The sequence below is a fragment of the Trichosurus vulpecula genome, chromosome 7 (assembly GCF_011100635.1).
Source record: "Trichosurus vulpecula isolate mTriVul1 chromosome 7, mTriVul1.pri, whole genome shotgun sequence".
NCBI lineage: Eukaryota > Metazoa > Chordata > Mammalia > Diprotodontia > Phalangeridae > Trichosurus > Trichosurus vulpecula.
In genome coordinates this window covers 98,485,943-98,500,710 of record NC_050579.1, presented here as the reverse complement: position 1 = coordinate 98,500,710, position 14,768 = coordinate 98,485,943, and the positions used below count along the sequence as shown (strand labels likewise).

At 36.9% G+C, this 14,768-nt stretch overlaps 1 protein-coding gene across 7 annotated transcripts in view; it reads left to right on the top strand.

The window, feature by feature from the left end:
- The window catches only part of ARID1B (AT-rich interaction domain 1B), a 563,165-nt gene that overhangs the window by 169,833 nt on the left and 378,564 nt on the right, over positions 1-14,768 (top strand). For all 7 annotated transcript variants that reach the window (XM_036766234.1, XM_036766229.1, XM_036766233.1 and 4 more), the window contains one exon: positions 3,869-4,018. In XM_036766234.1, coding sequence (XP_036622129.1) covers positions 3,869-4,018 — 150 coding nt within the window. The remainder of the gene's footprint in view (positions 1-3,868; positions 4,019-14,768) is intronic.

The following is a 14,768-nucleotide window of genomic DNA, read 5'->3' as shown; positions in this document are numbered from 1 at the left end:
GCTCCAAGTTACCTCTATAGACTTCATTTCATGTCGCTGCCTTTCATGCAGGCTATTTGTCTTACTAGCTGTTTCCAAGTCACACTGTGCCATCTCCAGCCTCCATGACTTTACACAGATTGCCCTTCCAGGCTTGGCATGTGTTCCCACCTCACCTCTGTCTTTTAGAATCCTCCGCTTCCTCCAGGAAGTCAACTTTGGCTGATCTTCCTAGTTGTCAGTATTCTTCTCTTCCTCATATTAGCTTTTAAAAATGTACACATGTGGGCACATTGAGTTCTCCAATGGAAATGTGTGCTCTTTAATGACAAACACCGTCTTAGTCCCCCTAATTTCTAGTAGAGTGTCTTGCACATAGGAGGCATTTAACAAAAGTTGAATTGAACGCTATGGGATTATGTTGTTGCCACAGTGCTTGTGGGTTACTCCTATAATTTGCTGTGTTTGCATATAAAACAGAAGGCTTTTTGCCCAAGATGATCTTTCCATATTGTTTGTGTGTATTCATACAAACTGAAAAGTCAACATGTTAAAGCATAATTCATAGGGGATTTGCTGGCTGTGTTCACTGAGCTTTACAGTCTTTTTAACACTGGTAAAAGTGTTATCCTAACTGCTTCAAATGAAACTGCAAAGATGCGTGTGAAATATAGTATTAGATATCAAATCAAAACATATGGGTGTTGAACAGGAAGGATATGTGTTGTGGCGGTATTCAGAACTCTAGCTAGCATGTGGAGTTGTGTTTTATGGAAATTCTTTGGCTAGGCTCGTGGTAGGGACATACATTCATTATGAGATATCAAGCTGTAAAATAAATAAAAGCAGAGAATTCAGCAGTGCCGTTAAGTGGTTTTTCAGTATGAACTTGTCTGCTCAACTAATGTTGGCTTTGTGCAGCAAAAGGCTTTGGTGAGTCATTTTTTTACTGATTGCAACTGAATTATTTGTGATCGTTCTTGGCAGTTCTGTGAATGCTTTGCTCTAGATCCAGTCTTGAGGGATATAAATGCACTTCCCTTTCCCACATATCCCCTTTTACCCTTTTCTACTTGTTTCGAATCATTATGTTAGTAATTCATAGTAGAGAGGTATTTTTTGTTTCACTCTTCTATGTTGTTTTCTCCTTTCCCATTTTGCACCAAAATACATTTTAAGTTTGTATCAGGTATTTATCCTTCCTTTCATGTTCTTAGAGTTCCTGATGGGGGCCATATTGTCATATTAACGAAATGACTTCATCATTCTCTTTTTGGAATAACTTTACTGTGTATATTTTTTTCTCTTTTTCTCCTCTTTATTGAAAGTACATAGTTGTTGATCATCACAAAATGCACATGAATTTCTTTCAGTTAAAAATAGATCGTTGCAGGTATTATATTTTATTGCTTAATAGCTAATTTTCATATTTCTTTGACTAATAAATTCAAGTATTCTTGTTCTCACATGAACTAGCAATGGGGAAGATTGATTTTGGTCATCATTTTAGTTTTGAAATGAAGGACTGTGCATTTTTCTAGACATGATTGACTGTCATTGAAAAAATACTATTTTAGTATTAAGCTGTGTTTTCTTCCTTTTTCCTTTAGCATTTCATATAAATGAGGTAAACAGTTATAATGAATTTTTTTTGTCTTTTCTAACAGTTTGTTCTCTCAATATTTTTTTCTCCCTCCGTTGCTTCTTCCCTCCTCTTTAATCTCTCTCATCTCTCCCAATTGACTGTTTCTCTGCTTACTGCTATAATCATGCCCAAGTCTCTGACATCCTTAAAATAAAAACAAACCAAACCAGACAAAGGTGCTGGTTGCCTTTTCCTCTTTTCCCCTCACTTTTCAGCTCTTTCCAGTTAGGTTTCTGACCTCACTATTCAGTTTAAACCATCCTGTCTAAAATACCAACAGTCCCTTAATTGTTTGGTCTAATGGTCTTTTCTCTGTCCTTACACCTTGATCTTTAATGCTGCATTTGACACTGTTGACTCTTCTTCTCCGTACTGGCCCCTTTTTCAGCGCTTTTCTCTCCTGGTTCTCTTGACTCACTCTTTACCCTTTATATTCTCTCTTGGTGATCTCACCCAATCCCAAGCTTGTAATGTACATTTCTCCATAGATGAGTCTCATATCTAGGTATCTTGCCTCAGTCTCTCTCCTGAGCGATTTAGTTCTGCATCACCAACTGCCTGTGGATGTTTCAGACATAAAAAAAGAATGCGCTATCTGACACCTTTCCGCCAATCCACCTCTCTTCCCAAGTTTGCTATTTCTCTTGAGGGCACCAATAAGCTTTTCAGTATTCCACATTTGCCACCTCAGTGTTATCGATGACGCTTCATTATTATTCACCCCGCCGCTTGCCAAATTCTACTGTTTCACAACATCTCTTGCCCCCTTCTCGTTGCTCACATGGCTACTATCTTAGTTCTGACCGTCATTACCTTTTGCCTGGACTACTGCAATAGTTTGCTGCCTCAAGAGTTTTTCATTCCATTCTGTCCTGCAAAAAGCTGCCAAAATGATTTTCCTAATCATGTCCTTCTCCTAAGTAAGCTCCAGTGGCTCTTCATCTTCTCTAGGAGAAAATAGCATGTACAAATCGCTTCACATTCTGGTCCCAGTGTTCGGAGTCTTTGGGCCCTTGGTATACATTTATTACTCTTCCCTGTCCTCTTATGTGCTAGCCAAACTAGCCTTCTTTCACGTAGCATTCTTTTTCTCATCCTTCTGTCTTTGTCCTGGCCCACTACTCTCCCTGTCAGTTTTATAATTTTCTCTTCCCTGTACTCCGCTACAGAGAATCTCATATTTTCTACAAGATCCTGCTCAGGTACTACTAGCTTGTATGGATCCTCCAACCACTTAGTAGAGGTAACCCTTTCCCTCCCTCCCAAAACTGCATTGTATTTATTTTATATTTACATACACATACACACATTTAAAATCTGTTGTATCTCCCCAGATAGAAATATGAGGTTCTGGAGACCAAGTACTGTTTCATTTTTTTTGTTATATTCCTGAAAGTCTACCATAGTGCCTGACACATAGTAGGCATTTAATAAATCCTTAATTGATTGGGTGACACTTTCATGGTTTTATTTCGTGCGTCTGTTGCTTGTTGTGTACATACACAGTAGTATAGTTTGATGAAAGTCTTCAGTTTGGGAGGAAATACATTCATTGTTATGAAGACAATAATTAGTGAAAGGAATTTTAGTGTAATGTTTTTATTTTAAAAGACATAATTATTACTAAGTATTACTTTAAGTAATACTAAGTATTAACTATTAAGTACAATTTTGACCATGCCATCTCCACCTTGAAGTTGAAGCACATGCACATGGCAGACATATGTGTGCCATACTATCTCCTTTGCTATTCTTGCATTATATAAATACAGATACAAGTAAATTATTTAGCTTTGGCTTGGTAGGATTCACTTTTATTTGAAATCTTGCATTAAAATGGTTTTATCACAATGCTTCTACTTTGTTCTCCTGCTGAAATTTCTCTGTAGGTTAATTTTATGCTTAAAAGACAGTAGCTGAGCCTTTTAAATTATTTTTCAAGTCAGTATTATGGAGTTTTGTTCTTTGTTGGACTAGATTTTTATTAAATTTTCAATGCTTGATTTCTGCTAGACATGACTGTTCATCAAAGTGAAGTCAGGCTGTATTAGGACTATTATTGATACTTGGCACATTCAGGTCAGTGTATCAATTCTTAACTAATGAATAAGGGGATTAAAAATACTGGATAAAGGCTGAAACCTGCTCTTGGTTAACTTTGATTTCTTAATGGAGACTTATTTTCGGTTTCATTTAATAATGTCACTCGATTCATGTGCTTGCTTTGTCCAATTCTTCCAACAGATGCCGCCTCAGTATGGTCAGCAAGGTGTAAGTGGTTACTGCCAACAGGGCCAACAACCATATTACAACCAGCAACCACAACCTCAGCACCTACCACCCCAGGCGCAGTATCTGTCAACACAGCCCCAGCAGAGGTACCAAACACAGCAGGTAAGCTTCAGGCGCTCATCGGCTTGGTTTTTACATATATACCTACCTACCTACCCACATGTGCACATGTATGTCTAAATGCATGCATGCATGTATATGTATGTGTATATGTATGTGTGTGCATATATATGTATATATGTATAAAAATAAGTATGTATGTTATTTTGTAAATGTCTTTTTTCCCTGATGGCTTTTTAAAAAAAAATCTTAAATTTCAATAGTTTCAAGTTATGTGAAATTAAAATGAATGCAAATAACATGGTCGTGACAGTAGACCGAAGATGATTGTTCCTATATTGAAGTACTGTTTCCCTTCCCCAGGGGGCCATGTTTTTACTTACTTTGATGTCATTGTATTGTAGATCGCAGTGAGGCAGAGAAACTGAGGCCCCAGAGGTTGAAATGTTACCTAGACCTCATCATAAGGATGTGGCAGAGCTAGAAAAGCACTCTCCTCACACAGTCTGTCAAATGAATGAGCAAGGGGAGCATTAGCTGTCTGGTAGTTGTCAGATTTTAATGAGTCCTGCAAAATAAAGTTGAGGTCCGTTAAAGGGAGGGGCTTGTGTAAATTTACTTTGAAATAGAAGCCTAGTAGCCTGGACTAGAAGGCTCCTGAGGTCCTTTCCAAGTTACAATGAGCTAGTAGAAGGAAGAACTAAACTATTGATAATGGAATGAGCTGACTGTTGGTGTAGTGAATCTGATGCTCCTGGTCAAGGAAGGTTTTTGTAAAGAAGCTAGATGTTGTCGAGGGGGTTTATCAGTGAGTGATGGAAGGCCGTGTGGACTACTGCAGTTGGAGTCAGAAGAGCTGGGTTTGTATCCCACCTCAGTGATATATTGTTCAACTCACTTAGAAGGCCAAAGAGATCTGTAAAATCTTGCACTAGATTTGGGGTTCTTAAGCTTTGATGTGTGAGCCTTCTTTTTATTTGTATAACTGGATTTCAATATAATTGATTTGCTTTGTAACCCTGTATATTTTATTTTAAAATATTCTTCCGACAAGGGGTCCACAAGTTTTAGCAAGTGGCCAAAAAGGTCCATACATAAAAAAAGTTAAGAACCCCTAGACTAGGGTGCCTCTTAGGTTCTTTCATCATCTAAATCTCTGATCCTGACTTTTCAGATCCCTTGAAACTCTAGGATTCCATGGAACTAGATTCCAAGGTCATCTGTATCTCCACCTACTTTTAGTAATAACAGATATCTAGAAATGGAATGTTATCTCTTGAGGTGGTAAATTCCCTGTCCCTAGAGCAGTGTTTGGATGACTGCCTTTCTGAGTTGTTTAGAGAGGATTTGTACTTTGGTTAGGGGTTTACTTGGAGAATCTCTAGGGAATCTTCTACCTCTGACATTCTGTAGTTCTTTGACAAGCCAAAGCTGTTGGGTTTATGTCCTTATGCCTGTAAACCAGAGTCAGTATGCTATTGCAGTTACTTAATTTTTATTTTGTAAAATTGATCTTTACCGGGTCCTCAGCTAATATGCACACCAATCCAGACAGTTTAGAACTGTGCTGCTTAACTCAAGTTGGCACCTTAGAATGCCAATGATGACTACTGGAATAAATTGAAAGGAAGTGGAAGGAGTTTTATGCTAGTGAAGGGGGGCATCAGTCTCTCTGCATACATAGGTGGGCCTGACATGGATTGAGATTGTCATGAGGCTGAAGTAGAGGGCAGGGCTTTGTGGGGCATAGAGATTAATGATAGATTATAAATTAGAAACTACGTCATTCTTTCCTTGTGTCCACCATAGCACCTGTCTTAGTGCTCTACCCCATAGCAGGCACTAAATAAATATTTGTTGGCTGAACGAATTGATCTTTTAAGAAGGAAAGATAGGAACTTCTGTCTCCTTTTGCTAAGGAGTGGCTGTACTTAGATGTATGCTACTGCCACTCGTAATGCCAAATACAGAAGACATTTTCTTCATTGATTCTCATACGTAAAATGCTGTGTAGTTCAGAGAAAATAAAATTTCAGTAGAGGTCACATCTAAATTATTTCTGTTCTTTTTTTTCCCCCTTGTGGCCATGTGTGAAGTTTCTACAGAGCGGATTAGAAAGAGTTGCTTGGATTACTAGATAGACAGCAGGAGTGATGTCAGTCATTTCATGTTCTTTGGCATTTGAGTTGTGTGCCCTGTAAAAACCATTAAAGAAAATGCTTTTGGCCAGGCCTGTATTGGGGAATAGTTTTATTGATCATGAGATATTGCCAGTTGGCACATGTAGTGTCTGTTTTTAACCTTTCAAGTTTTGTTTTTTTTTTCCAAATGGCAAACCCTTCCACATCAATGCATTGTTGCTTCTGGCAATGTCATTCATCATGTGGTGGCATGTAAACAAACAACTGTTTCAGTTGTTTTTAAAGTATTAAAGTTCTCAAAGTAATCTTATATTTTTAATTTGTTAAGTAATCACTCCTTTTGATTTTCTTCATTAAATGGTTGTGGTTCAGTGTTAATTCTTAGTCATGTAGAAGGAAAACCAAGAGAACAGTCACAAAAAGCCACATAGGAGAAAACATCCGGGAGGTGATTGAGGTCTGTACTTTTATGCTGTAGAGAGGTCAAGAAGGTTGAGGATTAAGAAAAGACCCTGAGGTTTGCCAGTTAATATTGGTAACTTTGGAAGGAGTGCTTTGTAACTGGGTGATGAGGTGAGAAGCCAGATTGCAGCAGGTTTAGATTTAGAAGAGAAGTGTAGACATAAGATGGCTATTTCTAGAAATGTGCCGGAGGAAGTCTGGAGAAATACAGTATGATAACTAGTGGACGTGGAAGTGTATAGTGAGGGTCATTGGTGTTTAAGGATGAGCTAGTATTAGATGCATTTATAGACACCAGGGAAGGAATGAGTAGACAAGAGATTGAAGAGTAGAGAGAGAGGGAGGTAGCAGGGGATGAGCGTTGGGGCAGTCTGCTAGAGATGACAGACCAATTGGAAGCAGGGGTTGATTGATTGTTGTTCATTCTCAAAAGAGGACTAAAGTGACATTGACTATGTCAGGGTCAAGGCACGGTGTGTCTGACTGTGGCTTATCAGACCAATATGAGTTCGGAGTGCTCTTCCACAGATTGGGCACAAATAGTCTGTGTGAACATTTGAAGCTAGTAGGATAACAACTCTGCAAGTAGGCAACCTTGTTGTTTAGTTGCGTCTGACTCTTCATGACATCATTTGGGGTTTTCTCGGCAAAGATACTGGAGTTGTTTGCTGTTTCCTTCTCTGGTTCATTTTACAGGTGAGGAGACTGAGGCAAACAGGGTTAAGTGACTTGCTCTGGGTCAAATAGCTAGTAAATGTCTGAGTCCAAATTTGAACTCACATCTTCCTGATTCTGGGCTCTGCATTCCAATTCACCGTGCCACCCAGCAGCCAAAGCAGGTAACAGAAAGCAAGCTGAATCGATGATGATGATGATGATGACGACGACGATGATAGTGACATTCATATATCAACTTGTTATAAAAAATCCCTTTTTCATAGTACTTTGACATTGGTACTATACATGCTATTATCACACTTTTATAGATTTAGAACCTGAGGGTCCAGGAGGTTACATGCTTCGCTTAGAGTCAGAGCTTTTGAATGATAGGATTGGAAAAGCTTTACTCTTTGCTTTTGGGACTCCAAATTCAAATTGTTTTCACCAAACCATCTTACTTTTTTTGTAAGAAAAAGATAATCCACTCAAACCAATAATGTTTGAATCAAGTGTGAATTGAGGGTGTAAAGAAAGAGGAAGAACTATTTGTTTTCATTGAAATGACCTTCACAAGCAATCCTTAGGCATAATTAATAAGTAGATGAATTAGGACCTAAAACCAACCCTTCTGAACTTCTCTTCATTGCACTAAGAATTACACTCTTAAAATTAAGTTGGAAATAGCTCAATCTTTGGTAATTTAGAAGGTAGTTCAGGATCTCACAGTGCCTTAGGGTCATCATTACAAACATTACTTTTTGTAGGAGACTTTGAAAATGATTATGTCTGGCCCTGAGTATTTGTATTATCATGTGAAGGGTCTGTGATTAATTTTCTATTTCTACAAATCAACGGAAAACCTACTTTCAGTGTAATATCCCTGTTGCATAGGGTCTCAAAAAGGTCTCATTTGAGGCTCATTTGAGTTATAGACTGTAAGGAAAAATGTTTTCCCTATGCCTGTTGTGCATACTTTTCTGTGGGTTGTCTTTGTGGCTTTGTGATTTGTCACCTTATTTCTAGGAGATGCTCACAACTTGTTAAGCAGTTATACAGGGTTTATTTACTTTGGGTGTATTTTTGTAGTGATTATTGAAACCACTTGTTCCTATGACGGCTTAATTCTACTGAGGACATCTCTACTGCTTTATCATGCTGTAATATGCAAATGATAGATTATATTTTGAATGGGTATTGAGTATATTTTGCCCATCAGGCTTGGTAATTAGCTGACAATTTAAGTATAGTTTTCTTTAACACAAAATGAGTAATGGATGCTGCATTTTTATGTTGACAGAATATCTTTATTGGCTCTATTTTAAAAATTATATGTGTTTCTTTTAATATTTTAAACCAAATGTATAACTTTAGATAATTTCCTCCCTATATTTAGAAATGACACAAATTTAGAAACTGATGTATTGATAGATGATTTTAAACATGTTGTAATTATTTGGTGGCTTACTGATATTAAAGCACAATATAAAGTTTCATCTTTCACATTGTACTTTTAATGGCAGTAATGATTATAACAAAATACCTCGAGTGTGTATGTGTTTCTTTAATGTACTATTTAGCATTTTGCTTAAAGTGGAATATGTAGGAACAAATCCTTCATGAATAAACACTTACTGTTTGTTCACTTCAGGAAAAAACTATTTCTTCTAGCAATATATTTGCAGTTTGATTTACTATTTTATGGTGCTTTGGATCTTCTTGGATTGAATATTTTTTTCTAAATCCATATTATTACTATGTAAATTGTAAAGTGCCCTAGGAATGAAAGTTTATTATTTTTATTATGATTATTATTGTTAACATGAAATTTCTCATCTTTTCAATGGAGTTGTGATAAAATTATTGTTGGATAAGTCACTATTGTGGAATTATTCTTTTATTTTAAATTTTCTATGGATTGTTACACAGGCAAATAAAATCGCTGCCTGTTGGAGTTGAACATAAGAATTAGGGTATAAAGTCATCTTCTGTAGTCTTACTGAAATGCTTACTGTAGGCTCACATCCTTGGCAAAATTCTAAAAGCAGACAGGTCAGCAGGAATCATATGTTCCCATGTGATTCTGATATCCTCTTCTAGGTTTACATATTTTGAAAGCTCTTCCTTTCATGTACTCTGGAGGTTAGGAATGTTTGTTATTGAGGTATAATTAAAAAAGATTGTTCTTCACTTTTGTGGATAAATGTTAAATATAGATAATTGTTGATACAACTTAGTCTTAAACTCCTCTTCCTGTGAAATTTATTGAGTTCCTAAGAATATTACATGGTTTAAATTTGTGGCATTGCGATCTGTCTATCCATGAAACATAGCAAGCTTCTGATGGTGTAATTCCAACTTCCACCTTGACAAGAATTCAAGAGGTGCTAAATTTGTATATCCTGTATCAGTGTATTTTTTTCCCATTCTCTTGAATAATTGGAATTGATCATGAATTTTGGTTTCCTTAAGAATATATGTCTTCTGTAATTCTAGCGGTGATGAACTGTCTCCAGTTGCCATCATAAATCTGTTTTCCCTAAGAAATATGCACAACTCAACTGTTTAGTCTTTTTTGTGTACATGTTATTTTCTGAGTTTGAAAGGCTATTGCCTCTCAAGTGCCTTTTGATTCTCAGGCTTGATACTAGCCATTTCATGTGCTCTGTCTGGAGGCAAATCACTGAGGTATATTTGACAAATCCAATGCCATTTAGTTGCTGTCATTCTTTATTCTTGCTTGGTGAAGTGAAATCTTGTTGCAAAAGTATTTCAGTCAATTTTTGAATTTCTTAGCATGTGCTCTGAGAATTTTTTTTTTTGTCTCTCAGTCCTTTTCCTCCTTTGTTTTTGGTGAGGACTTTCTTTAAGTACTTTTAGGTGATGAGCCCTGTAGTATGTTAATATTTTAGGTTGTTTTGTTCAGATACTTTCCAACAAACAAGTCTTTACTGAATGAAACAAATGAAGACTGGTATTGTGTAGGTGTTAATTGCTTTTCACATGTTCTTCCCATTAAGCTTTGATTTCAGGATACCAATAAGTCTTTTAACATGTTCAACCGTGGCTCACTCCTTGATATTTTTATGATCAGTTTATCCTGCCTGGAGGAGTCTCAATGTATTTGTAAGCCACCTGTTTGTCCATGGATTCTACTTGATTCTGCATTCAGGTTTGAAACTTTAAGTTTCTATCCTTCCTTGGTCTATGTTAAGAAATTTATGCTACAGATCCAAATTACATTTTTATGTTATTTGGAGAAAGATTGTAGGAGATGAAAAAGCTCTTTTTAGGTATAGCCATATAACTCGATAGCCTCTTACTACACATCAAGTGCCCGGTGCTTAATAAGATATTTTGCTTTGAGTCTCTCTTTAACACTGGAGCTATGTTTAGTTCTGTTTTTGAATGTATTTAAGGTTAGGCATACCCATAATGAGTATTGACTACCTCACTGAAAAATCCCATATTGTGAATTAGTTGTTTGTGACGTGTTTTAAATACAGAAGGGTTTTCCATGTGAGCTTCACTGTACTCAGGTCTGGGTTGTGTATTTGTAGTACATGAACAAGCTATGAGTACTGAACTGAGTCCAAGTCTTTGTGAGAGTCAGTAAAAGAATATTAATGTTTCAGTGTTTTGTTCAGGTAGTTTATTCAACCATTACTGAATGAGTTGCTCTCTGTGCCTGTGGTATGTTTTGACATACTCTTTTTGCTCTTCATCTAATGTATTCTTTTTGTTTTTTTTTTTTCAAGTGTATTTTATTTTATTTTTTTGGAGGGGGGCATACAAGTTGTGGGTGTTTCACATAAAGTAAATAAGGACATAAATAACCTATTGGAGGATTCACTGGTATTTTTATCTTTTGGTAACTTAAATGATCTCTCTCTTAGCATTAGTGTGTTTTGGTATATCTTAAAGGGAGAATATTTTCCCATGTGGATACCAAATACTCTAATCTTCTCATTACACTTGGGTTTATATGGTATATTTTCAATATTATGAACAAGACAAGTATATGGTGGTGGTGGTTATTGCTGTTATTACTGATTATGGTAATTGCTAATGTTATTTTAAAGTTAAATATCTAGGCAGCTGAATGTTGATATGATAGTTATAGAAGATGATCTCAACAGCCATGTCTATTTTGATTGTTTTTTCATGAGAAATTTTTAAGGACGACAATAAGCTGTGCTGATTTTACTTAAATAAAATATTAAGATGGGACCTTGAACTTTATGATCCTTTAGAACTCGGTAGTATCTACATAAATCTGGCATAAAAGAGAACCAACTACATTGCTTCTATGATTAGAATTTGTGTAGGTCGGGATTGTAATGGTTTCAGGGTTATCTGGTATAAGCTTTTGCTGTAGATTAGAAATAAAAACTTTTGGGAAACCAATCCTTTCAAATGATAGAAACTATTATTTGGGCTTGTGATCCACCTGAAGCATGTACTGTGCTAATCTCTGGGCATACCAATAAGAATAAAAAGAAAGCTGTTTCTTGCCCTCTAGGAGCTAACAATTCACTTGGGGAAGAGAACACACAAAAGGAAGCTGTATAGCAGTTAGGGGTAGGTGAGGAGAAGGTAGGGGCATGATCCAGAAGTTCAAAGAAATTCAAAAGCTATGCAGAGAGTAGGAAATCAATTTTTTTTTCCCATTTGCAGAAGTTGGAAAATTTGTGATATCATCAAAATTTGAGAAGGGTTAATTTAACATTTTAGTTTGATTGACTACATGGAAGCTTGAAAAACAAAAGTGGTTCAGAATTCTGGATATCTGTCACTGTCTTACTTCCTACGTTGGCAGGTAGTATACTGGACCTGGAGTCAGGAAAACCTGCATTCAGATTCAGCTTCACAAAACTGTACAAGCTGTGACCCTGGCCAAGTTACTTAAACTCACCTTGCCTCAGTTTCCTCCTCTGTAAAAGGAGGATAACAATAGCACCTATTATCTCCCAGTGTTTCAGTGCCTGGCACCACAGTAGAGGCTTAATACATATTTGTTCCTTCCCTTCCCTTCTTCTTCTTACCAGATCTAGTTCAGAGTCTGTGTCTTCTAGGAAGCCCCTTTCACTAGCGCACCTACTGTTCTTTTAAAATCCTTCGTGCTTTACAAAGTACTGCGTGGTATGGTTTTGTTAAGTCATTTCAGTGGTATCCGACTCTTCGTGACCCCATGTGGGGTCTGCTTGGCAAAGATACTGTAGTAGTTTGCCATTTCTTTCTTCTGCTCATTTTATGGATGCGGAAACTGAGGCCCACAGGGTTAAGTGACTTTCCTGGGGTCACACAAGTGGTAAGAGTCTGAAGCTGCCTTTGAACTCAGGAAGATGACTCTTCTTGATTCTAGGCCCAGTACTCAAGCCACTGTTCCACCTAGCCTTGATTTTGTTATGTTTCTTAAGCATAATGACTCAGTTTGAATACCTCTGTATTGATAAATATTCTTAATAAAACTGGGCATTTTCTAGAATGTATTGGAAATTTTAAAAGGTCTTTTTTTTTTAAAGAAAAGAATACTCTCTCAATCATAGAATTATTAAAAACCTGTAAAGTATGATGAAATAGTTCATGAGAAAGGGTGAAGTAGGATAGAGATTTCAGTGTAGTAGAATTTGAAAACATGGCCAGATGTCCTGCTTTTAAAAAGACAGACCTGTTTTGGGTGATTAGTATCACGGGACAAGTTTCCAATTAATTTATTGAACATTCGTTCTTTCCCTGATAAACGTAGAGCTGCTCATATGGAGTGTGCCTTTCAGTTGCCTTCTCTGTGGTCCAGGAAAGGAGTCTTATGCCTCAAGCAACAGGAAAACATCTCTAGACAATTATCACCGTCATAATTTTGAGAAACATTAACTAACAAAAATCTGTTTTTATTGATTTTTTTTTACGTCACTGTAACACCCCCATATCCTACAATTCTTTCCCTTCAAGAGAGCTGTCCCATGTAACAATTAGTACTTTTTTAAAACAAAAGAGAAAGAAGAAAAAACACCTGATCGGTACAGTTATACCTTCCACATCGTGGGGGTTAAAGGTGTGGCACCCTAGCAAGTGATCTGGAAAATCTGTGTAAAACATTTTGGCTCTTCCTTCATACCAGAGAAGAAGTCTGAAATTTTTTTTTCTTTTTCTGTTATGGGCTGTTTATAGTACCTTATTGTAAAATTTGTGTTAAGTATTTGGTTGTAGTCTTCGTGTTGTCTGTTGGCTTTTGTGTGTTTCTGTGGCTTTTGCAAAACTCTTCTCTAAAGAGGTGAAGAGGGAATGTTGTCATACATCTCTTCTGTTCTTTATGATTTTGCAACATTTACTTTTTTTGCATGTGTTTTTCTGTTTATATTGTTGTATATAGTTGTTCTTGGCTCTGTTTACTTCACTCTGCATCAGTTCATGTAGGTCTTTTGTGCTTCTCTATATTCATCACACCCATAATATCTGTTTTTTTTTTACTTTGCAATTCTTAGTTATCCTTTTTTTCTTTTTTCTTTTTTTACAAAGCATTCAGTTTTTATTTACTATTTCAGTTTTCAACATTGACTTCCACAAGATTTTGAGTTACAAATTTTCTCCCCATTTCTACCCTCCCTCCCATTCCAAGATGGCATATATTCTGATTGCCATGTTCCCCAATCAGCCCTCCCCTCTTTCACTCCACTCCGCCCACCCCATCCCCGTTCCCCTTACTTTCTTGTAGGGCAGGATAGATTTCTATGCCTTGTTCCCTATATATCTTGTTTCCCAGCTACATGCAAAAAACCTTCTTTTTTAAAAAAAATTTTTAAGCATCTGCTTTTAAAACTTTGGGTTCCAAATTCTCTCCCCTCTTCCCTTCCCACCCACCCTCCCCAGGAAGGCAAGCAATTCAACATAGATCACCCATGTATCATTAGTAAAACACCTCCACAGTGCTCATGTTGTGAAAGGCTAACTATATTTCCTTCCATCTTATCCTGTCCCATTTATTCAGTTTTCTCCCTTAACCCTGTCCTTTTTCAAAGGTGTTTGCATTTGATTACCTCCTTCCCCTATCTATCATCCTTCTATCTAGCCCTCCCTTCTATCATCCCCCCCTTTTTATCCCCTTCCCCTCACTTTCCTGTGGAGTAAGATACCCAATTGAGTGTGTATGTTATTCCCGCCTCAAGTGGGATCTGATGAGAGTATGATTCTCTCATTCCACCTCACCTGCCCCCTCTTCACTTTCAACAGAACTGCTTTTTCTTGCCACTTTTATGTGAGGTGATTTACCCCATTCTATCTCTCCCTTTCTCCTTTTCTGAATATATTCCTCTCTCACCCCTTAAATTTATTTCATTTTTTTAGGTATCCTCCCTTCATATTCAGCTCATCCTGTTCCCTCTGTCTATATTCCTTTCAATTCCCTTAATGCTGAGAAAGGTCTCATGAATTACACATATCATCTTTCCATGTAGGAAGGCATGTAAACAAAACAGTTCAACTTTAGTAAGGCCCATATGAATTCTCTTTCTTGTTTACCTTTTCATGCTTCT